Source organism: Siphateles boraxobius, unplaced genomic scaffold (genome assembly GCF_051911475.1).
Source record: "Siphateles boraxobius isolate OS27281-9 unplaced genomic scaffold, OSU_SipBor_1 66, whole genome shotgun sequence".
Taxonomy (NCBI): Eukaryota; Metazoa; Chordata; class Actinopteri; order Cypriniformes; family Leuciscidae; genus Siphateles; species Siphateles boraxobius.
The window spans coordinates 14491474-14515715 of record NW_027509193.1 but is presented as its reverse complement, the minus strand read 5'-3'; the positions used below and the strand labels follow the sequence as shown (position 1 = coordinate 14515715).

Below are 24242 nucleotides of genomic sequence, written 5' to 3'. Positions count from 1 at the left end.
TGTTACTTTGTTTATTTCGGTTCTTTTATATCATTTTAATAAACCTTATTTACACTTGAATCCAACCCTCCCTCGTCTAGTTCCCCCCACGTTACACATACATGTATGCATTTAAAGGAAAACCTTTGAACAGTTTTAATTGTTTTTTGATAATTGAGTGATAATTAGAGAGCGTGGGCAAATTCATGGTATACATTTTTTGACTTGGGCTTACACTTTGACTTAGGGTGGCCATACGTCCGGATTTTGGCCGGACAGTCCGGATTTTAAGCCCCCTGTTCGGCGTCCGGCGCAGCCTTAAGTCGGACACTCATTTGTCCTCCTTTTTGGAGTTGCGCTGAATTGTTTAAAAAAAAAAAACCTATAAAAATCCCGCATATTGATAGCGGCTCCCTGATGCCCGTAAATTAGTTAAAATCTCCAGGAATCTCGAGCTCGCGAGTTCCAAACCGTGTAGCGCGCGCACGACAAAGAGGGAGAGACCTTGCGTGTGTGTGCAATTGTGCGTGTGTGCCTTAGGAAGGCCTTATGGAAATGGCCACCCTACTTTGACTTGCAGTAAATAAGATTTACCCCAAAGCCTTCAGCATCTTTTAGCTACGCCTCACCATAGGGACTCTCAACTTAACATTACACGAATCAGGACAAGATTGCCTTCCTCGTTACGAAGATAAAACCATGAAGTAGGCTACCACTACTGAAAATAGATTTGTCTTGTGAAACTGTAAAACAAGAGGTTTAAACATTCTATTGAACGGTTAATTTGTTTGATTCAAAATTTATTTTGAATTAGCCTACAACAGACAAAGGAAAGGCAAAAGACATGTAATTGGCACGTCCCTGTTTAGCGTAGATGCCCAGGGACAATTTGAACCTCCACAATGAACACATATTAATCATTGTTCTACATGAACGATGACAGTCTGGATGGAAAATGAACAATATAAGGTTTACTTCATCAACACATTTATTATCATCCCAGTCTTGCTAAAAGTGACCCAGGTTCACAGAGGAGCAGTTTTGACCCAGGAAGCAGATTCACTGTCGAAACAGGCTATCATGTCATTTAGAAGATCATCACTCTCAGGACTCTCACTACTGCTGCTGTGAGATTCTGCAAAAAGCAAATCACACATCCACTGGTTTGGTAAGTACATTTCATTTTCAAATACATAATATTGCAAATATGTTAGGCTGACCTAGTTATACTTAGAATGTATATACAGATAAATCATTATTTATCAGTCTGACACATGATAAAAGAAGAAATGAAGACACTGAAAATCCTATATTCTCTACACTTTACAACAAGTAAATTCCCTACAACAAGGTTACTTATTGTCATCAATAGTTCCATGACATCCATGGTGTTATATTCCACAAAAGTTTCTTTATAGTAGAAAAATGTTCTTTAGATTATTAAAAAATTGTTCTTTTAAAACCTGTTCAATGAAAGGTTCTTTTGGGGAACCAAAAACAGTTCTTCCATGGCACTGCTGTGAAACCCCGCTTTTGGAAACTTAATTTTTAAGAACGACAGAAGCATAACAGTCAACTCAAAAATTTTAAAAATGCCCATCAACCTGTATTTTCTAAGATCTTACCAATTGTATGTTCAGCCAGTTTCCTAATCAAGGAGTTTGGGACATCATAGATGCTTTCAGTCACCTCTGTAAAATGGAGAACAATCACAGCACACTGTGCGGAAAATATGAATGTTTAGTGTAAATGTAGAATTTGAGTTGGTGGAAACTTGCCATGCTCTCCCTCATTGGTTGACCATTTGGAAGGGGGAGTGTCATAGATGACTTCTTCAGCAACTGCAATCAATCATTAGAAATCATCATCATTCAATGATCAAGAGTAATAGGTTCAAACAATATACAATAATTTTTACCAATGAATAAGTACACAGCTGGCAAGGCAAACCTAAATGCAGACATGTAAACATTCTAAGTTAAAATACTTCTATTTAACAAGGCATTCATGAAAAAAGTTCATTACACTCACTTTTTCGAGATGGTAGAACGTCATATTCATAGTCAGTCAGTAAAAACTTCTCAGTACTTTGCTCCATTTCATTGTCTGTGTGCAGAGTCTCTTGAGTCTCCTCAGCATCTGAGGACAAATTCTTGTAAGAGTCTTTCTTCATAGACTTTCATAAATGTATTTCAGTTATATATTTATTAATTTTATTATTTATTTATTGCCTGTGATGTTTCCCAGACACAAGGTTGACAAGAATATTAATCTGCTTAATAGAATATCTTAAAGTGATAGTTCACCCAAAAATGGAAGGTCTATCATAATTTACTACACATTTTTTAATCTTCAAAACACAAATGAAGATATTTTAATTAAAACGTAGAGATGCCAGTCTCTCCACTGAAAGTCCATTACACCAAAACTTTTATGCAATATTGTTTTTCACAATATAATAAAGGCATTTTATTATTACACTTAAAGTCACCATGAAACCAAAATTTACAATTCTTAATAAGTTTCCCCTCCCTCTTGGATCAACATTCGCTCAACGTGATGGTGGCACAACCTGTCACTCACACGAGGTCACGGCAATAACAAACCACCACTATCCAACAATCCAATCAATTCACGATGGACAAAATCAAGTCCCGCCCTACATTTTTTCTTGTTCGAGAAGCTGTTTAACTTTAATAAGTTACAATAGGGAAGAAAAAACCATCACAAATTCTGTTTCATGTCAACTTTGAGAGTGACAGTTTTGAATTACAGAAGGTATTACAGAAAACTATTAAAAGTCAGCAGGAAGTGGAACTGGAGAAAGTCGCATCATGAATGCGGGGCATACCAGTGAAGGACTGGAAGGATTCTTGACCAATGGAGAGACATCTGCTGTCCACTGAAGTGCTGCCTGTCTCAGTATTTGATTCTTCACACCGGCTAGACCGAGCTTCAGGGTTGTTATCTGGCACCGGCTCCCTAATCTCAATAACACACACAACACATTCAAAGCGTTATAAATCTCATACAGATACAAACACGGACATGAAGCGTCTTAAAGTGCAGCGGTACCCATTGGAGACAGATCCAGTTCTGTCGGGCCCATTGAGCAGCATGGCTTTCCAGAGCTGGTCCATCCACTCCTGCCTGACATCAGCTGTATCTGCAGCCTATTAGCACACAATTCACAAATGGATTGCAAATGTTTATGGACAAAAGAGGGTATTCATAACTCCTTCACACACAGTGCAAAGCATGTTCCTTTTTTTAAACAAAACTATTATGACAGTCCTGTCTTAGTCTCAACAAAATAACATTATTCACAAGTGGTTGATGGCAGACCACATCCTCAAACACAGACTATAGACACTCTCCTGTTTAACCTGGAAACTCACCAGCATTTTCTTCTTCCCATTTTTCATTGTGATCTCAAATAGAAAGCGATTGTTCTCCGATCGGTTTACCTCCCGCACAGACTGAACCTGTTAAACCATGTTGTTAACATGAGCACTTATTTAGCCTTCTAATCAGTTTACCAGCATCTACACAATGATACTCAGATATATTACAAATCAACTTTACCTCATATATGTAATATTGTCCCCTCAGGTCTAACTGTTGGGGTAAAAGAAAGACAATAGATTAATAACCTTACATATCAGAATATTCGGTGAAACGGCAGTAAATTGCATTTTTAATTTAAAGCAGAGGTCTTCAACATGTGGTGATCCATCTTTTGTTTTATCTCAAACACATTACACACAAAAAAATCCAAATCTTCAACCAAAGTCTGACCTCTGAGGTCCATTTAAAAGGCACTATAAAAATATTAAATCAAACACTTAAATACTTACAGCACTCCCATGTTTTTTAGTGTAGAAAAAAAGTGTTGTATTGTAAAGTCTGAACCAGTATGTCATCCACCGAAGCCTCTGAGGAAAATATAATGAAATACTGAGCAAAGAGATTCCCTCAGGTGCATACATTATGTAATGAGTATTAATAAGATCATAAATTAGATAATGTATAAAACACAACAACTGCTGCTGCTAGAACTACTTTTAAAATAAAGTATTATAAGAAAATAAGCATTCCGCAACTACCTTTTAGACTGTCTAAAAGACAAATGATTCCTCCAAACGACAGCCATGAAACACTAGCAATATGTACATTATATTCATACCATTTTGTCTTTCCGTTTCTTCAGAAAGCCCTGGCAGAGCGGAGGTGGCACTCCTCTTCCAGTCGACATGCTCATGCTTAGTTTTGTAAGCTGAAAGTGTTCACACTTCATCATAAACATAAATCAACATCATGACTTCCCCTTGAAACCGTCACATCCTCACTTCAGATTTTTGTAGAATAAAGAGATGCTGTCCTCAGTCAAATGCCAAAAAATGGGGGAGGTTCTTGTTCAGTTGCTTTGCAGTTCTCAATTTTTACGCACTCAGTAAGTGTCATTATAATGTGTTTCTAATACTGAAAAAAACATTTCATAAAAACTGAAGTATTTCTATAACTGCTTTCAATATTCAGTGTAATGTTATTTGAGTAGGTTTTGTTTCATAGTAATGTATTTAACTGCCATGAAAACGTCTTAAAATAAAAACGTCAATTAAAAGGTAAGTAAATAGCCTTCATTTATTTTATGCATAATTATTAATTCACTATTATTATTATTGGTTGGGGGGAGAAAATTATTTGAGCATATAGTAATGCAAAAAAATGCCTATGAAGTAAAATTCAAGTAGGCACAGTGTCTCTGAAATAAACAACAGGCAGATTTATTCACACAATTATTTATTGTAAATGTTTGAAAACCCACAAGTGCAACAATCCCATGGTTTTGAACAGAGAGCATTGCATTGAAAGTTACATATGCATCATAGCTAAAACATTAGACAAACAAAATGAATGTCTCTACATGATTGTTAGTTGGGAAGAATTTCATACAGTCCTTGTAATGTCGTAAGGAGGAACTATTTAGTCTGGTTCGGAACAAACCTAGTTATAACATATCATTACAGAAAATAAAAAGTTTTTTTTCTGTGCATAATCTTTATAAATCCCATGGGTAGTATGGAAAAGAAAAGAAATACATCCTAAAATAAAAACCAAATATTGCATAAAAGAATCTCTTGTTCTATGCATGTTTCAAGCAATGCCAAAAACAACACAGAAAGAGCTAATAAATTAATAAACAGCTGTGATGTGCTAAGAGCAAAATGACCTTTACATTTGAGAAATGGCTTTGTCTCAGTGCTTCTCCCTAAAGAACAAGTGATACAGTTCAGGTATGGTTTGTTCACTAGCTAGAGACAATCTTATAATGTCCAGTAAGATATATACATATATAAACAGAGTTCCTTCACCTATCAGAGTAAAACCTGACGCTATGCTGTCTGTTTTCAATATAGGTCACACCAATTATACTGACCTGAGGAAAACATCAGTGTGCATCAATAAAAACCTCCTGTCGGATCAGCAGAGGACGTGATTACAGCTTCTGCCATACTGTAGATGTCCCATTCCAGTACGAGGCTGATGAGGCGAGTTCCTATAACACTTGGTTTGGGAAAGGCAGTTTTTATACAAAATGTCGCTAACTATTTCTAGGTATCTTCTTTCCTAAATGAAATAAGGATGGAATGAGGGATCATGGGTTTTGTAGTTTTTTAAGAGGGCCTGGGTTGCTGTAACATGCCGGCTGCACTGATCACCGTTGCTTGAGGAGAGCTTTGTACATGGCGAAGCCAAGAACAGCAAACACGGTGGCACCGACACTCGCCCTCAGCCAAAACGTAGAGTTTTTCAGGTCAGCTTGGGTCATGTGTCTGTAGAAAAGTAAGAGAAACAACAAGGTTGTTAAGACATACTGTTCATATGGTTTGTGAGATATGACAAAATGTCTGAATCGGCAAATTAGTATTTTCACACACATTCACAAAAAATAAATAAAAAGGTTTTTAGCCAGTTCTTTATCATTTTTGCTGTAGTGTGTAAGTAGGAAATTTCAGTTTACATTTCCAAAAATTTCCTTTTGACATTAAGTGTGATAATCCAGTGAGACAACATCCGGTATGATCCACACGGAGGTCTGATCTCACCATCATCTCAGTCCATCTGGGATTACATAAAGAAACAGAAAAAACTGAGACCGACTAAATCCAGAAGAACTGCGGCAACGTCTCCAAGATGCTTGAAGAAACCTTCCTGCAAAGCTACAGTACTGTGAAAAGGTTAAGGCACTTGTGTAAAACTGCTTTAAAGAGAGGATGCTTTCAAAAATAATGTCATAGATTTTATTTATGAATTAATTTCTATTAACTAAATCAAATCCATATTTGGTGTGACCACCGTTTGCGTTTAAAGCAGCTTTTGTCCTAGGTACAGTTGCACAGTTTTTCAGGTAGATTTGGAGGAAGGTTTCTTTAAGTGTCTTGGAGACATTGCCACAGTTCTTCTTGTTTTTTTATTCGGTCTCAGTTTTTTCCTGTTTCTTCATGTAATCCCAGACGGACTCGATGATGGTGAAATCAGTGTGAATCTCCATGTGGATCATACCGTCTGTTGTCAGATTCCTTGTGTATTCAAAAAATCTCATTGGATTATTACAATTAATGGCAAAAGGAATCAAAAGTTTGGAAATGTAAACTGATATTTCATGAAAATTCACAGTGATAGACAATTATTTGATTATATAGGTTTTTTTAAATTCCATTTATAGGCATTTAAGCATACAGTAGGATTTATAATTAAAATTGAATTTTGTTTTGCTTTTGGACATCTGATAATATACAAAGACAGTGGAGCTGCTGAAACTGGAAAAGAGGCGGCATGGGAAAGCAGGAATCAGTCGGCTAATGTTTTCAGGGGCAAAAAGTCAAAAATGTTTAAAGAACACTGCTCAGACGGTAAAGACAGGGTGAAAGAGAGAAACACTATGGGAACAAGAGGTTTCTTGTGAGGTTAAACTCACCCAACACGCATCCAGAAGGTTTAAAAAGCTCAACACTACCTATCCAAATTCCAGGTTCAAACACAAAACTTTAAAGGCTTATTATAGCAATGTTTGTTTGCGTGAAACCTATGAAAAATATTATGTTGCTAAAGGGAAAAAGGCCCATCAAAGCAAAAAAGGATATATAGCATTCACAAAGCAACAAATAATATAGAGTAATTTGCAGAATTCCATCCAGACATCTGCAGATTCCTTAAGGATGTGGTGAAAAACAAATAAATAAACATGAAGAAGAAATTCATTTTATTTAACCACCTGACTGTAAACCGGTCGAGAAGATTTATTTGTTTAACTTAACCCATTTAAAATCCCATTCTGGCACTGGCACCTTGTACCCCAGGAAAGGGTTTACCTGTTACAAACGGGCAGAAACGGCTCGACAGACGACTCCATGTAGACAGAGTCCTCTACAAAGCTGACGGCATGAACCTGATGGGTGAGGCCGGACTCCTCGTCAGCCAACAGAAACGTGCCCGCATCTTGTATAAAAGATCTCAACCTTATACACACATGCACACAGCATGGCAGTTCAACAACCGCACACCTGACAGGACGACCCCAACATACCCCACTGTTCACCAAATGCTGTAAACATACAAACTCTTGCACACCACTATATAGTATAGAGAAATAGCAGCTTTGTCACTAAAAACTAACATATTGGTAATTCCGAATGCTTTTGTCCATTTTAACAAATGATTTGTGTTTTTAAGCTTGGCAATGAATGCTACTTTAAATGTCTATTTTTATATATATATATATATATATATATATATATTTATATATGCATATATATGTGTGTGTGTGTGTGTGTGTGTATATATATACACACATATATACATACACACATATATACATACACACACACATTTATATATATACACATACACACACATTTATATATATACACACACACATATGGGTTGGACTATGAAACTGAAACACCTGGGGCCTCATGTACAAAGACTTGCGTTGAATTCATACTAAAACATTGCGTACGGACAAAGCTGTAAATGTGTGTACGCACAAAAAAAAACAGATGTATGAATCTCTGCGTACGAAGGAACCCACGCATATTCTCTTTGTACATCCCAATTAATGTAAAAATCAGCGCACATGCACGAGCACAACGCCCCAATCAGTCTCCTCCCTTAATTAAATACATTTAAATATGGTAATGAGTCCACTTTGGCAAAAGAAAGGAGTAAGAAAATGGCTAAAGCAAGCGGCAAGAGAAGAAACTTTACAGAAAGTGAATCGGAGGTGCTACTATCGGAGGTAGAAACGAGAAAAAAAAATATTTGGAACTTTGTCCTCCGGAATTAATAACAAAAGGAAAAAATATGAGTGGGAGAGTTTGGCTGATGCCGTCAATGCGGTGGGATCTGAAAGTCCCACTGTAAATGACCTTAAAAAGAAATGGTCTGATATAAAGCTGGACATTAAATGGAACTGCTGCGCACTGACAGCGTGTGGGCAGAACAGGCAGTGGTAAAGGGGTCGATGAACTTACACCCTTTGAGCAGAGAGTTCTCAATTATGGGGGACACTTTACTCTCTGGAGTAGTATCTGCTGCTGTGGGAGACTCGGATTTACTACAGGATTTACTGCCACGAAGGTAACCAATATTATCTGCACATTTATTGAATGGAAATGTTTCCGATTCACATATGCAAATTATTCTTCAGATGGCACCTTTAAAGCAATGTGTGTGCAGTCGATCGCTCCGATTACATTAGGAAAACCGGCTATCGCTGCAATTGCGTTTTAATGTTTGGCTGGTCAACTGCATCATATGGGAACCTTATACCTGGTAGACAAGCGGATGATCCCGACCCATACCGCTGGCATTGCGCGGCTCAAAGACGTCTGGGTTATTCCTGAGCGGTCTGCCAGTTCCCTTTGGAAAGAACCAGTTGCCAGGAAACCAAGTGTTGTCAGCACCTGCAAGGGAACGGGTATTGCGTGGCTCCTCGCTGTCTCTCTCTTCAGATTCGGACCCAACTCCGCACAGAGCTCCAAGAGGATAGCCCTTGGAAATCTGAAACGGCTGATAAGCCAGTCATCATCCTGGGCCAGAAAATCATTGTGGTCCCTAAAAACTCGTTCTCCTCGGATTCTGCCATAAGCAATGTCCTCTAATAAGGCCAAAGCTGCCATTGCCATAGACTAAGGGTTGTATCAATTTGCATATGCTTTTATAAGTTCTTACTTAATTGCATAATTGATAGAATATTCCCATAAGGCTCGTGTGACAATATATGTAAATTATTTTATAAATTGCAAATTAATAGCAATGCTTCCCACAGGTGGTAGTGCGATAGACTTGTACAACAATTCGCTGTGTAATGTTTGCAACTTAACTTCATTGCCTGTAAGAGTCGCCAACGGACAAAAACTATGAGAAATGTACGTACGCCAGACATGAAATTGGCGTGGAGGAACGCACATTCTCACGTTAATTTCACTGTTAGTACATCCAACCGTGAGCGTGAAAGCTGGCGTAAGCAAAGTTTTTGTGCGTACGCAAGATTGATACATGAGGCCCCTGGTTTTAGAACACAATAATTTATTAATATGGTGTAGGGCCTCCTTTTGCATCCAATACAGCATCAGTTCATCTTGGGAATGACAGATGCAAGTGCTGCACAGTGCTCAGAGCGATTTTGAGCCATTCCTCTTGCAGAACAGTGGCCAGAACACTGTGATGCTGATGGAGGAAAACATTTTGTGACTTGCTTCTCCAAAGATTGGCTAAAAAATATTTAGATCTGGTCACTGTGCAGGCCATGTTCAACTTCACATTCATGTTCATCAAACCATTCCGTCACAAATCTTGCTGTGTGTATTGTTTGGTTGCTGTGTGTATTGATACACAGCACGATAAGGACACAATGTTTGACACATCAGGTGCACATGGTTCTCCAGAATGGTTCAGTTCTCGGCAGTAACAAATGCTTTTGAATGCCCCATCAAGCACAGTAGGGAATGCCATGATATTCACTGGGCAGCAACAGTCCTGCTGTCCCCCCTCTTTGGGACTTCTCCACACCATAACCCATGGATGTGGGAAAGACAGTGAAGGTGGACTCAGAGAACAATACATTTCACACTGTCCACAGCCCAAGATTTGCACTATTGGCACCAAGGAAACCAACATTTGGCATTGGCATGAGTGACCAAAGGTTTGGCTATAGCAGCCCGATCATGAATATTGACTGTGGAGCTCCCAATGAACCGTTTTGGTGGAAACAGGAGAGTCGAGGAGCGGATTTAATTCTGCAGTGAGTTGGGCAGCTTTGGTTTTATGCTTTTTGTATATATACTCCAGGTTAATACCTGGACATCCCTTTCAGAATGCTTTCTCTTGTTTCAACAGTTACTCCTGTTGGATGTGGCTCGGGTCCTTTGTGTTGGTATACCAGCATTACCCTGGAAACCATAGCTCTTCATACACCAAAAAGACTGGTCAGAGATGAGCCAGCGAGACACGCACCAACAATTTGTCCTGTTTTGAACTCTGATATGTCTCCCATACAGCTGTGCTATTGCTCTGCTTATTCAACCTTCACACTCTGATCTTACTGATGGAATGTAATCACTGAAGATTACCCACCAAGCCGCACGTATATAGGTGTGAAACCTCCAACACTTATTGCCAGTGTTTCAGTTTCATTGTCCAACCCCTGTGTGTGTGTCTGTGTGTGTTTAAAATGCATATAAACACACACATACACAAAGTTGTAATCAAAATTTAACAACGCCCATTGCAAATCAGGTTTATTGGTTTAATTTACAGACTTTCAGCTGTTTGCAATGAACAAATCAAACAAAAGTAATTGAAATAGCTCAACACAACAAATGTTTCAAGTGGATTCCCCAAATTCAACTGAAAATTCAACTTTTAATGATTTCTGCAGTCTCAAAATTATTCAATCCCTGAAAAGAATAAGTTAAGAGAAAAGTTACGAGAATATATCATTGCCCTTCACAAACAAGGAACAGGATACAAAAAGATAGCTAAGGCACTAAATGTTCCAAGAGACACAGTTGGAAGCATAGTTTGCAAGTTCACAGTTTAAGAAACAGTGGTTACACTACCTAGATGGGGCAGAAAAAGGAAGCTACCAATGGCTCCAACCAGATTTCTGAGAAGGCATGTTCAGAAAAAACCTTGAGTGACAGCAAAAGACCTGCAGCAAGACTTAGTGGCAACAGGCACTGAGGTTTCATAAACATATCTATATATACACATATTAAACGCATGCGATTTCCATGCCACAACTCTAAGACGTTCACCACCACTGACCAAAAAGCAAATTCTGTTCTGTGGAGCGATTAAACAAAATGGCCCTATGGATCAGCAGTGTGTCTGGAGGAAGAAGAATGAAGCATCTGCTGTAAAGAACACTGCCTACAGTTAAGCATGGTGGGGCTCGGTGATGATCTGGGGCTGCTTTGCATCCTCTGGCTCTGGAAACCTGCAGCGTGGAAGGCAAGATGTATTAATTGAAGTATCAGGACGCCATGCCGTCAGTGAGGAAGCTAAAGCTTGGGTGTCATTGGACCTTCCAACAGGACAATGATCCCAAGCATACCTCAAATTCCACCAAGGCTTGGTTGCAGAAGAAGTCCTGGAAGATTCTACAGTGACCATCACAGTCACCTAACTTGAACCCCTTAGAAAATCTCTGGTGGTATTTAAAGGCGGCGGTTGCAGCACACAAACCCAAGAATATTACTAAACTGGAGGCCATTACTCATAAAGGACGGGCTAAGATTCCTCAGAAACGATGCCAAAAGCTGGTGTGTGGTTATACATCTCGTTTGCAGCAGGTCATATCAGCAAAAGGGTGTTCTACTAAGTACTAAAGATACTTTCCATGAAGGGGTTGAATAATTGAGACTGCAGAATTCATTGTTGCATTTTCAGTTGAATTTGGGGAAACCACTTGAAACATTGGTTCTGTTGACTTTTATTTGATTTTTTCATTGCAAACAGCTGAAAGTATATAGATAAAATGTACTTCTGCCATTTAATGAGCACTGCGTTATGGACAACCAATAAATAACCTGAATTTAAAGACCATACACATCTTAAACATCAGACTGGCTATAAAACACTGACTAAACGACAGACAAGAACAAAATGGAAAAAAAAATACTATTCGTCAAAGCACCAACGGGTTAGACATGTTAGCCATTCAAATACGGACAAAATGCAACACAAACTAAGCCCCTTTGATGTCAAATCACTGCATATGAACAGTTAGTCCTGAGGAAGCTTTCTTAATTAGGGCTGAGAAACATGCATGGTTAAATGGTTAGAAGAGGGACAGACACTCCATTAGGGACTGCTAACATTATGTTAAGAGATGCAAAACAAAGACGAAAAGGGCCAGCCAAACAAATGAAAAGGTACACCTATGGAGGGACAGAACAAAACAAATTCACAAGATTACATTTAATAGACAAGGACTTTGATATAAAAAAGGTTTAACCAAAAGGTTTTTTCATGCACCATGAGCATGACATTAAAAACCATAGAGGTGTAAGAAAGGCATATGCTTAGAAGAATTTTTTTTAAAATAAAATGGTTTTAGTCATGCACTAACTTTAGACATTGATCACTTATTCTTTACAATGTGAATAGGAAATAATACAACTCACACCCATGCATTTCACCTGGTGTTACATTTTATAGGCAGTTAGAGTGATTATAAGATCTACCAAATCTAAGAGAGCAACTGCTCAGTATGAAATATGTCAATAAGAATTGTAACCAAAAATGAAAGGCTCATATGACCTTGCGACCACATTTGACCCTAAAGCAAGGATGAGTGAATTAGTGCAGATTTACAGCTTGCATATCCACCTCAACCGACTAGAGAAAAGGGTTCAACATCATCACAACACGAGGACAAATGCAAATCTGTCTTATTCGGTCCAAAATCCAAAGGATGCCTTTATAAACATGTGTTTATAATGCTTCTGGCATGTTCGATAACAACCGTATCCATTTTTAGGAAGTATAAAAGGAAACAAGGCTGCATGACATTTGAACTAGAAATGGAAATCATAAGGAATTTAACATTTATGATTCTGACCATACAAAAGTTTGGGATCAGTAAGATTTTTGAAATAAGGCCTTGTCCACACTAATACGTTTTCGTTTGAGAACGCATCTTTTTCTCTCCGTTTTGGCCTTCCGTCCACTCTGAGACAGTGTTTTTATTCATGAAAACGCTCTCCAAAGTGGATAAATTTGAAAACGCCATTTTCGCATTGTAGTGTTTACGGTCAAAACGGAGGTATTAAAAAACGATGATGTAAGTTTAGTCATGTGACACATATTGTACTAATAGATATTCATGTTTATACCGGTAATGTGCTATTCACTTTCACACTGTTGCTAAAATATATTACTTTGCACACTCTTCATATCACAGTCCTGCAAAGCTGACAGAAAATGTACTCACATTTGCTGTCCTGTGGCAATACATGAGAGCAGTTGCGTTTTCGACCAAACATATGGTGACTGAGTGCGACCTGAATCAGTAAATGGTGAGATATTATGCTAAATACAATGATCCTGTCAGAAGAATTGCGCGATAACTTTATTATTTATTTTTCCGTCTGTGTCATCTGTGAAGTTTTACGCATATGCAGTAAGGTGAATTTAGGGTTTTTCAAAAGTTTCTCATCCACACTGAAATGTCGGAAAACGCCTGAAAACGCTAGTGGACGGAGAGCATTTTTAAACGAAAACGCAGTTTTTAAAACGTATCCGGATTAATCATTCTAATATGATGATTTTCTGCTTAAGAAATATTGTTTTACTATCAATGTTGAAAGCAGTTGTGCTGCTTAAAGTTCATAGGAAGTCAAATAAATTGTAATAATGTGTAAGTCTTTACTGTCACTTTGATCAATTAAATGTGTCTCTGCTAAAAAATAGCAATGTCTTAATTAAAATTAAAAAAAAGATTGTTAACACGTTTTGTATTAAAAAAAAGAAAAGATTCCCATCTCTAGTTTTACTTAGGTTTACATGAGTCTTAAGCTCAAGCATACAAGCAATATGCAGTCTGCACTTTGCAAACTGGATTAAGATACGTTTGGTAAGATGCATCACAGGCTGAAGCAGAAGTGAAAGTGCGATTTCATCCCTCATATGAATCACTGATACTTATATTATATAGAAAATGCTATGTAAATCAATAGGAGCTGCTATAACACCATGTTTGGGCCCTGTGTGGATGAAATACGTTATTCTACGTTATTATACGTTAGTCTACTTTAGATATGATAAATTCAGTGACAAAAACTTTAAAATAACACAGCCTTCATCATTTTAACATATACCAAAACATTTCCCAACATCACTCTGTGGATATGCAATGTAAACCTGTCAGGCCAACAGCAAATAAAAGGGTGTTAAGAAGCCGAGATTAGAGATCGCCCTGCGGAAAGAGAGAATGGTGGTGTATAGAGCTGTACTCAGAGACCTGTTCAGAACTGCACTGTAGATTTTGGCCTTTACAGAGCGCACCAGCTCAGAGTTCAGGAGGTTGTGACAGATGCAAAAGGTACACCTGTTGCAGCTGCACATGCAGCGTAACTTGGCGTGGCTGCAGAAACACACAGACAAGAAGAATCAGCATCACGTGACGAAGTTCCAAGAGAGCTGGATCCTCCACTTGGGCTTGGACATGAAGTAGATAAGGGAGGTAAGCCCAGTTTAAAGAAAAAAGAAAAGAAAAAAAGGGGGGGGGGGGGAAACTATTCATTTGCTGGGAGAAAAGAATTGTGGGGGAAAACGGCAATCTATTGACAAGTTACGCAAAAGGAAAAAACAGGAATAGAAGAGCACACTGGGAAGGCTTGAAACAGCATAATCCAAACATATAAAAGGAAAGATTTATACAACTTGGCAAAACAAGCTCAACAAAAAGCTTGAATAGGGCTGCAAGTTAACTGAAATAAAACTGAAATTGTGATATGACATGATCATCAAATCGCTTATAAATTATATAAATATTTGCACTGCACATCTCAGAGGGAAGCACATGGCTTTCATTTACACGTGGGCAGCTTTTTTGGCCAAACTGTGCAGCCCTACCAATAAATAAATAAATAATAGGATTTATTTACATGAATAAAGACATTTAAAAAATAAATGTATACTTTGAATTACATATTTCTACTTAAAGTTCTTTCCTAAGAATCGCTTACGAATAATGAAGTACTCTGTAATGTATGAAGTGGACCATGAGTAGGTGTTTTCACACACACAGCCTTTTCCATAAATAAAAATATATTTTTTGTTTTCAAAATCAGTTCTTGTACACAGCCTTAGGAAAAAACATAACTTCCATCATCACCAGACACTACAGAACCGTTTTCCCTGATAGTATGCACTTCAGTAAAAGACCATGGAACAAATGATACTTGAATGTCTCTGAAACCACATCAATGAAACCGCTTTCCAAGATACAGCTAATATGACACCTACCTAACAGTTTTAAAAGCACAAGGAGATGATAACTAGATAGACAAGCACAAAATAGGCGAACAAGGAGAGCCGGAGGAGCCAATCACAAAATAACAGGAGTAGCAGACAGTGGAGCAGATTGGTCGGGTTAAAGAAGGGGCTACAGTATGTACTCACGGATACATGGCCATAGTGGTGAGTTTGGTGTAGATGTCTTTGCTGGGTGCTTCGGCTGTGTTGCAGGTGAAGAGCTGTGGCGGGTGAAGCTTGTGTTTCCGGCAAAAATCCAACGGGGACAGGCTGTAGTACTGACGCGCTTCATGCAGGTCTGACTTGGCAGCAATAATCACACAGGGTGTCTTGCTGTCCATATAGTGTTTCTGTGAAAAGACATCATGGTGTAAAAAAAAATCCTTGACCAGCATAACAACATATATTTGGGGTTATTTCTGTGTTTTTGTTGAGCAAACAAAAGCACAATTCTTTCCCCAAATCTCATCCTGAACAGTAGGAAAGTAGCTACACATTTACACACAGATGTCATTCCAGTGGAAACCGACCAATAGATTGTTGACCCTGCCCGTCGAGCTTTAACAAGAGAAATAAAAAGTTTCACAGTCTGAAACAAGGGTTTTACTGTAGAATCAATGGGCAGTTTCTGCTTAGTAAACTTTTTTGGATCCACAAGACGACACTGAAATAATATATAAGCTGTTATTTTAAATCCATACATATACATTACCATTCAAAAGTTTATGGTCAGTACAATGGTTTTTAATAAATACTTTTATTCAGCAAGAACACATGTACTTGATCGAAAGTGACAATAAAGACATTTAAATTGTTATAAAAGATTTCTATTTCAAATAAATGCGGTTTTAAAAGTTCTATTCATCAAAGAACACCGTTTTCAACATTGATAATAAAAAGAAATGTTTCTTGAGCAGCAAATCATCATATTAGACGTGACACTGAAGATTGAAATAACAGCTGCTAAAAAGTTTGCTTTGACATCACAGGAATGAACTTTTTTTTAAATAAAATAGCAAACAGTTAATTTAAATTGTAATATTTAACAATATTACTGTTTTAGAGTATTTTGAGCAGATAATTGCAGTCTTGGAGAGCATAAGAGACTTTACAAAATCATTTAAAAAAATTGTACAGACCCCAAACTTTTGAACGGTAGTGTGTATGAAAATTACATTTATCTACTTTCTTACTAAACACTTTCAGTAAAATACATAGTGTCGCATAACCAGAACAAGTAGCCAAGTGTATATGCTACATGCTAAGTTAGACCTCTCCAAGCTTATATGAACCCAAGAAAACCATACAAGACACTCACAAAAATGACATTCAAACTTTAAAATGAATTTGACACTAATTCAAAACAGTTTTATTGCAACTGCACAGATACAATCTACAGCTGGGATGCACGTTTACAAGAAAGGCCCATTTCAGCAACATAACCAGAAACTTAATTTACTGAAACCACAAGCTCAAATTGAATGAAGTCTTGCCAATAAACATATTTTAAAAATATACTGACCTTGTAGACTTTAGTGCAGTACTCAAATGAGCACGGGTTGCTGATGTCATACACCAGGCAAACAACATCACAAGCCATATCAGCTTCAGAAAGGAACTCAAAGTCTGGCAGCACCTCATGCAGCTGAGAGAGAAAGAACCGTTAATCAGCACTGGCCAGACATGAAGACTACCATATATTAGCGTAAAAAGCAAAAGAACTTTGACTTACGAGCAGATATTTCTCTTGTCCATAAACATAAGTTGTGCTAATGGCATAGTAAGACTTGTGGTCTTCTCTTATCTTCTTTTGACGCTGCAATATGAAGAGGGAGAAAGTCAAAATCAAAGTCAAAGTCAAAGTGCCAGATGCTTCTGTGTGGTTTTTGTACTCACCGCAAGGTTCCTGCCCAGGAAAGCCTGCAGAAAGCCACTTTTACCGCTGCCCCGAGCACCTAGGACATTGCAGCGGAAAACACTGCGCTGGGTCTGTTTCTTCTGCAGATCGATGCGCTTATTCCTGGTGACTGCACAAGGAAGGACACAATAATAGTTTATAAATCAGCCTTACAGATAAATAAACAAATGAAGATACATGCTAAAACACACTTACTTGTTATAGCGGCTGCCTGTGACTCCTGTTCTTGGATAATAGAGTAACCGAGATAACCCAGGTACTCCAAACATCGCTGCACATCTAGGTATGTTGTTAGCCTGAGATGGAGATAAGGTGTGTTCAACATTTGAACGAATGACTTCATTCAATGGCAAAAATCTAAAGGGTCATTGTTTCCATCTTCAAATCCTGCGGGACTGCACTCACGTCCACTGGGAAAGGTAGCCTTGGTAAGTGATCCAGCCCTGCTCATTGGTGCAGACCGTGTGGTTGACATCAGGACCCCAGGGCATGTAGGGAAAGACCTTGAACAAATCCTTCAGCTCATCGGGAGACAGGGAACAGTCTCGATCCTGACACAAACATTTAGAGTGGGGAAAATAGAGATTTATTTAGTAAGGCATTCTTAGTGTTAACTAATAATTTTTATATTGCTTTTTCTACATAAAATAAGCACCATGTGGGCATCTTTAACTTTTGCACTACTTTTTTAGCATCTTATGCCAACTTATAAAAATGCAAGAATGCGTGTGAATGGCCACAATAATGTCATTCTTTAAGATGCTGTAAAATACACCTTTGTATTATACAATTAAACAGAAGGCCAGACCATTAATCATAGAAGGTCATTTTATCATAGAATGTCATCAATCACATTCATTCAAACTCAAGTTACATAGCTGTCCTTATCAAATGCAGCTATTTGGGAAACTCAGTGGCATTTTGCTATGCTCACCTTGTCATGCTTGTCAAAAACGCTCTGGAGGAAGAGGTAGGCATTGTGGTTCAACTCTGTGGTGCAGTCTGGGGGTATTTTTAACCTAGAAAAACAACTGACCTCATTAGAAAACATTTCTTTGAGTATTTAAAAAACCAGGGCAGCGCAACAGATCTGCAAAAAATGAGATCCAATCAGAGATTGAGCTACTTAATGTGGCATGATTCATTTAAAGTTGAAGTACTGGATTTGGGGTGGGACTCACAGTGGAAACAGGTATTCTTGTGTCAGCTCCAGATCATCATCATAACCGAACCTCCTGAGCACAGTCCATGTGGTCTCATGCCTTCCCCGCTGTATGAAGAGTGTATGAAGGAACAGGAAACCTAGAAAACAGAGAACATGCATCAGACACAAACAGAACCTGGTGGATAAATGAATTACAAAATTTCATATAACATTTATATATTATCTACTATTATATTAAATTAACTATAAACTTCAAAATATAATTACATTATCTAAGATTATTATATACAATTTTATATTAAATAATTATTTATATACTCTTAAAATATATATATAAGATTTGTATTCATAAACTTAAAATATATAATAATAATATTATTCATTTTAATAATAATGTTTTTTACAAAATTATATCTATGGGATGCCAAATATCACTGTGATATAAAAAGCCGGTGGCATTTGCCTTTCTACTGAGCTCACCCTTCCGTGTGAGGCCGTTGTCTTTTACCCCATCCGACATATTTTTCCTCACAACATTCTTCACGTCCTCCAGGGCTTGAGGTGCCAGGGGTATGTTAAAACAAGTTCTCTGCAAGGCAGGAGCACCAATCATCATCAATGCTGTTTCAGAACATGACAGTTTTCTTTCACTCCCAGTAAGGTGCAGTTTGTGCAGCTGTGTGCGTAATCAACCTCTCCTGTCACTTATCTGGGGAAGTATAAAAATGCCACAGCAATTTGAGCACAAAGTGCTGAAGAAACCTGCTCTCACCTGGAAGAAATTAAGCTCATTATCATTCAGAATGCCATCATTGTCGAGGTCTGATATTTTGAAAATGCGAGTAAGTGCTTTGATGCAAGATGGCTTCATCTGGAGAATAAACAGAAAGAAACTCATTACTACACAGCATTACAGATCATTTGAATTTTTAGATGTAGTGATCGGTTGGATCACTATAGATGCAATAGAAAGAGGCTATGCAATAGAAACTATGCAATAGAAAGAGGCCAGATTCAGGTCCAACAGAAGTAATATGAAGTGCCAAATCTCTCACCTCTTTCTCTTCTGGAGAGTACAGAGGTCCTGTTGGGTGCAGAACAGCCTTCTGGGCGTAGTAGAACAACTCTGAGATATTCTTCAGGTTTTTGGCTGAACACTAAGAAAGAGAAATTAAATTAAACCATGATGGGCTTTCCCGATGTACAGTATGTCTTTTTCAAGAATTTTTAGTTCTATATTTCTTTTACTCTAATTCTAATATGTTAACAACTTTAATATAACAACGCTCAATAATAGTTGTTCTGATATTTATAAGATGGGGTCTTTAACCTTATCAACCCAAGGATCTATTAACTAAAAATTAGCATTTGTTACAGTATTTATTCATCTTTGTAAACGTTAGTTAATACAAATACGACTGTTCAGTCTTAAAAAATGGAACCTTATTGTAAAGTTTTACAAATAATCATTATTGATGTATAGAGTCATATACTTGTACATTTTTAATGTGGGAGGGACAATGGCATTTTTTTTTTTAGATCAAACAATAACTAGCAGGCACCATGCAGTACCGGTTTAAGAGCTCTGTCTTTCCTTTCAGACTGAAACCAATGCCTCTTATAAAGCAGGAATGAGTGACGGACACATGACCCAAAGAATGATGACCCACTTTCCTCCATGGCACTATTGCCTTTCTGCACACACTCCATCTCATAGGGACTGGAGAGGCATGTACAGAACATCACATACGTTCAGACCAAAATCTCACTTTTCAGACTGAGAGCATCTCTCACCTCCACGCAGGTCTCAATCTCAGAGTACTGGTTCATGATGGGCAGGATGGTCTCCATGCTGCTGTGCTCCACTAGGTCAGATTTATTCCCCACCAGGATCAATGGTACTCTGTGTCAAGAATTCAAATTCTGATTCATATATTTTACAGCTTCAGACACAATTTCTGTGAGGCATTGTGGTATCAAACATAATTTCAAACAAGCAGCAATTATCACATGGGAAGTACATGAATTGTAATTTTTTTCCATTGCCAATCAGCAGGAGGACTATCTTCATGGGGAGGATGGAATAAGTCATAAAATTAATAAAAAAACTCTATTAAACAATAACAATGTTTCCATGTACTCACTGTTTTATGATATTTGCTGAACTGACAGTAACAGCCTGTCAAATACCTATTTACATGTATTTATTTACCAGACGCTTATCTAATATTTCCATAATTATATTATGCAAATATAATCGTTCAGTGCATCTCATATTTACTGTACATGACATCTCAATACAGATAATATAACAATATATAGTTATATTATGTTATAATTCATCAAGTCATGTCTTTCTGTTGCAGAAAGAATACATTTTAGAATATTTTCAAATGCATGTGGAAAGACCAAAGCGCATTCAAGAGACCCGAGGCCTCCAAGAACCTGGCAGGAAGCCACACACCTGCTGTCCTTATCCGTCCGCTCATTGATGAGGGGAATCCAATGACTTGTCACCTACAGGGAAGCCAATATAAGGAGACACAACAAAACCTTTCAGACTATCAGAAGTTAAATAGCAAGAAATGTAATTGGTTTGGTAACTACAGAAAGAAAGAAAATGAGTCTGGCACACACGGAAACAAAACGTACCTTTTCGATAGATTTCTTGTTGTTTACTGAATATACGATGCATATAACATTGGCCTGTGCCGAGAGAGAAAATGCTAGGGAGGTGAATAAAACAATAAAATCAAACTAAATTGTGTTATCAAAGAGACTAAAACAAGCCACACCTTTGTTATTTCTTGGTAAAGCTGCTCATCTGACTGCTCTGCTTCTGTGGGATAAAAAAATAAAATATGAAAGCACACAAAACACCAGAGGATTAACCTTGTCAGTAGAGGTATTACATTTTAGTATTTAGATAAGAACAGTGATGCAGGCTATATGAATCTCATCATACAGGGATACGCGACCATGCATCCTTACCCGAGTAGTCCACTATATGAGTGGGCACTCTCTCAGGTGTAACATCAGCAGGAATAGTGATCTCTTCGGCTCTGAGAGGAACCTTTAATGAGATACACAATACAAGTGAGAAACACAACACTAATGCAATGCATTTAGGCAAGTATAAAATTGGCTTAATAAAATAAAGTTAGTTTAATGAGTACCTCATCAGGGAACTCCTCACTGACAAGTGACATGATCAGGGAGGTCTTCCCCACTTTGGCTGTGAAGAAAAGGATTTTTAAAATGACCGTTGAGTTCTAGATCTATTCACAGCACTTCATGATTCCCAGAAACATGCCTGTCAAGATTTGAGTGCCCTTATAAAGGGGAAGTTGACAAGTGTTCTATTTGCACATTTATGGCCTCAAATGCAAGACTAGTTTCAAAAAATAATGTCAAACTACAGCACCATTTTAAATGAACTAGCAAACAAAAAAAGGGTGATTAAAAAAAGGAGTTAAGCATCTATGTAAATTGTAACCTAAAATATTAATATTGAAAAAAGAAAAGCTTGTGAACAAGTCCTCCTGATTGGTGTTATTTTAGTATTATTGAGAAACTAATCAATTTTTTAATTAACATTTTGAATTACTTTTTTTTCCAATTTTCATTTTAGTTAAAGTCTAAGTATTCTCAGTTAAAGGGTTAGTTCGCCCATTTAAGACATGAAGTTGTATGCAATCCTTACCAGCACTATAGTGCATACACACTGACCCACTCTGTAGTCACCTCCCTGGTCAGAGTTCTGGCCGCTGGAAGTTTTTCAAGAAAGTACTCCCGGTTAGTTTCCGGGGACTCAAAACTGTGCGTTGACAGCAGCGCGGATTGATAGAAATGGAAAGAAAATAGTGCCAATTAAAACTGAGGTATGGATTTTGTCTGGCGTGTTTTTTGTCTGGTAAATTAATCAAGCTTTGAAACGCAAATATTTTTTTCACGTAAAAACGCAGAGTTTTGAGGCCCCGGAAACTAACCGGGAGTACTTTCTTAAAAAACTTCCACCGGCCAAAACTCTGACCAGGGAGGTGACTACAGAGTGGGTCAGTGTGTATGCACTATAGTGCTGGTAAGGATTGCATACAACTTCATGTCTTAAATGGGCGAACTAACCTTTTAATGTTTATTTTATTTAAAGTGACATGTTATGGTTTTAGTTAAGTATAAATAACCTAGGTTCTGGTATTTCCAAAAATAAAAATGTACTGATCCAGTGATCGGTATGTTATGTTTTCAAAGTGTTAGTTTTACTATCTGAATATTAACACTTGTAAGATGCTGAACTGTCAAAATATCAATTATGACTGAAGGTGTCTGAACACTGAAGCTTGATGTTTTGGCATTGGTGAGCAGTACGTTTACATGGACACGTACTATTTTGGATGACCTATCTAAACTTTGGCAGCTCCTACAGTCGATGCTTGAGAGTTGCTCATTAAACTGCTATAAATACCCCCGATAAACAAGGGTGAATCTAACTAAAATTATCAACAAAATATTAATGATGGACTAGTGTCATTCTTCATGTCAGGGTTTGCTGATCTGGTCAATTATGATGATTAAAAACTGTCGTTTTTGTCAGTTATTTTACTTCGAATGGACATACATGTAGCAGTACATTAATATAACGTGTTGGATGACTGTAGACAACGTTTAAAAACACACAGAGCTTAGTGACTTGGCCCAGTCACTCGTCAATAAATTGTCCCAAATGGCTGAATAGAATTGTTTGTGAAAATGATAAAATACAGAATGAAACGGGTTTATTATGCAAATAATAGTGAACAGCAACTGCAGCCAGCTAACACAAGTAATAAAACAGGAAAACATGGAATTAATCCACTTACGTTCTCCGACTAGTAATATCCTCACGTCCTTTCTCATCGTTACAACTTTAATGTGATCAAAATAAATATTGAACAAGTCCTTTGTCGTGGATCATTGATCCTGCTGCTATATGGAATAAGGCGGGCCTGTGTAGGGCAAAACGGACGGATCCACTTCTGTTTGCCTCAGTCTGTATAAAACTTCTGTTGGCACCAGTTTAACACACAGACGGGATTCATGCCATTGAGACAAAACGTTTCCGCGTATATGAAGGCACTGCTTTCTTCCGATTCACTTCATGACATTTCTGGGTTCACATTTCAAGCTCACGCCGGAGGCGGCTGACCTCCAATAATAACCGGTAACTACGGAACACAATTACGGACAAACGCGAATCTCCTTGCTCTGACATTTTCTGATTACAACAATCGCAGTTATAATGTTATACCGTCTCCTGTAGGACTGGAGAGGAAACGCGCGTCACACTTCCCCCGCTGAAAGGAAAAACAGGCCCAGCCTCCGAGCCTGGCCACGTTAAAAAAAATATATATATATATAATTATTTTTTATTAATGCTATGAACCAGAACAATACAATGAGACATAATTATTCAAAGTACAACAAATACAAAGTAAATTAAATTAAAATAAAATAAGAACAGTCCACACTAAAAAATATTCCATAGTTCTTTGCTGAGAATGATGGCATCTAGTGTCACTATTATCTGTGAAACTGCTATTACACTGGGTATTTTGTCTGAATTTTTACTATGTGCTTATTATTATAATAGGA

The 24242-nt window shown here is 37.7% G+C and overlaps 2 protein-coding genes across 5 annotated transcripts; both read right to left on the bottom strand.

The window, feature by feature from the left end:
* Positions 1–762: 762 nt before the first annotated feature.
* On the bottom strand, positions 763–4346 carry LOC143722447 (uncharacterized). Its single transcript, XM_077213848.1, has 10 exons — positions 4166–4346; positions 3837–3914; positions 3565–3597; positions 3378–3464; positions 3055–3152; positions 2831–2961; positions 2011–2118; positions 1758–1820; positions 1605–1670; positions 763–1114 (listed from the first exon to the last, which is right to left on the bottom strand). The coding sequence occupies exons 1-10, from the start codon at positions 4283–4285 to the stop codon at positions 1005–1007; spliced, it is 894 nt and encodes a 297-aa protein (XP_077069963.1). The 5' UTR covers positions 4286–4346; the 3' UTR covers positions 763–1004.
* Positions 4347–4765: 419 nt separating this feature from the next.
* On the bottom strand, positions 4766–23880 carry rhot1a (ras homolog family member T1a). Of its 4 annotated transcripts, XM_077212465.1 has the most exons (21): positions 23471–23836; positions 21788–21846; positions 21603–21684; positions 21407–21450; positions 21264–21317; positions 21076–21128; positions 20406–20514; positions 19667–19768; positions 19384–19482; positions 19092–19200; positions 18628–18748; positions 18381–18465; positions 17852–17997; positions 17642–17742; positions 17425–17555; positions 17261–17344; positions 17051–17173; positions 15676–15878; positions 14513–14635; positions 7356–7502; positions 4766–5816 (listed from the first exon to the last, which is right to left on the bottom strand). In XM_077212465.1, exons 1-21 carry the CDS (start codon positions 23505–23507, stop codon positions 5699–5701), a joined length of 2130 nt encoding a protein of 709 aa, XP_077068580.1. In that variant the 5' UTR covers positions 23508–23836; the 3' UTR covers positions 4766–5698. The 4 variants fall into 4 exon arrangements, with proteins under 4 accessions (XP_077068580.1, XP_077068581.1, XP_077068583.1 ...); XM_077212466.1 differs by lacking the exon at positions 7356–7502 and having other exon boundaries at positions 23471–23876; XM_077212467.1 differs by lacking the exons at positions 4766–5816; positions 7356–7502 and adding an exon at positions 12269–12428 and having other exon boundaries at positions 23471–23822.
* Positions 23881–24242: the final 362 nt, after the last annotated feature.

Excerpts from the sequence above, each read along its gene's own strand:
- LOC143722447 (XM_077213848.1), bottom strand. The coding sequence starts at position 4,285 with ATGTTTATGATGAAGTGTGAACACTTTCAGCTTACAAAACTAAGCATG. Across the intron at positions 1,671-1,757 it reads AACCAATGAGGGAGAGCATG|AGGTGACTGAAAGCATCTAT; the intron begins GCAAGTTTCCAC and ends TCCATTTTACAG. Across the intron at positions 1,115-1,604 it reads ACTGGCTGAACATACAATTG|AATCTCACAGCAGCAGTAGT; the intron begins GTAAGATCTTAG and ends TGCTTTTTGCAG.
- rhot1a (XM_077212465.1), bottom strand. The coding sequence starts at position 23,507 with ATGAGAAAGGACGTGAGGATATTACTAGTCGGAGAAC. Across the intron at positions 20,515-21,075 it reads CGGACGGATAAGGACAGCAG|AGTACCATTGATCCTGGTGG; the intron begins GTGTGTGGCTTC and ends TTCTTGACACAG. Across the intron at positions 17,743-17,851 it reads GGCTACCTTTCCCAGTGGAC|GCTAACAACATACCTAGATG; the intron begins GTGAGTGCAGTC and ends TCTCCATCTCAG.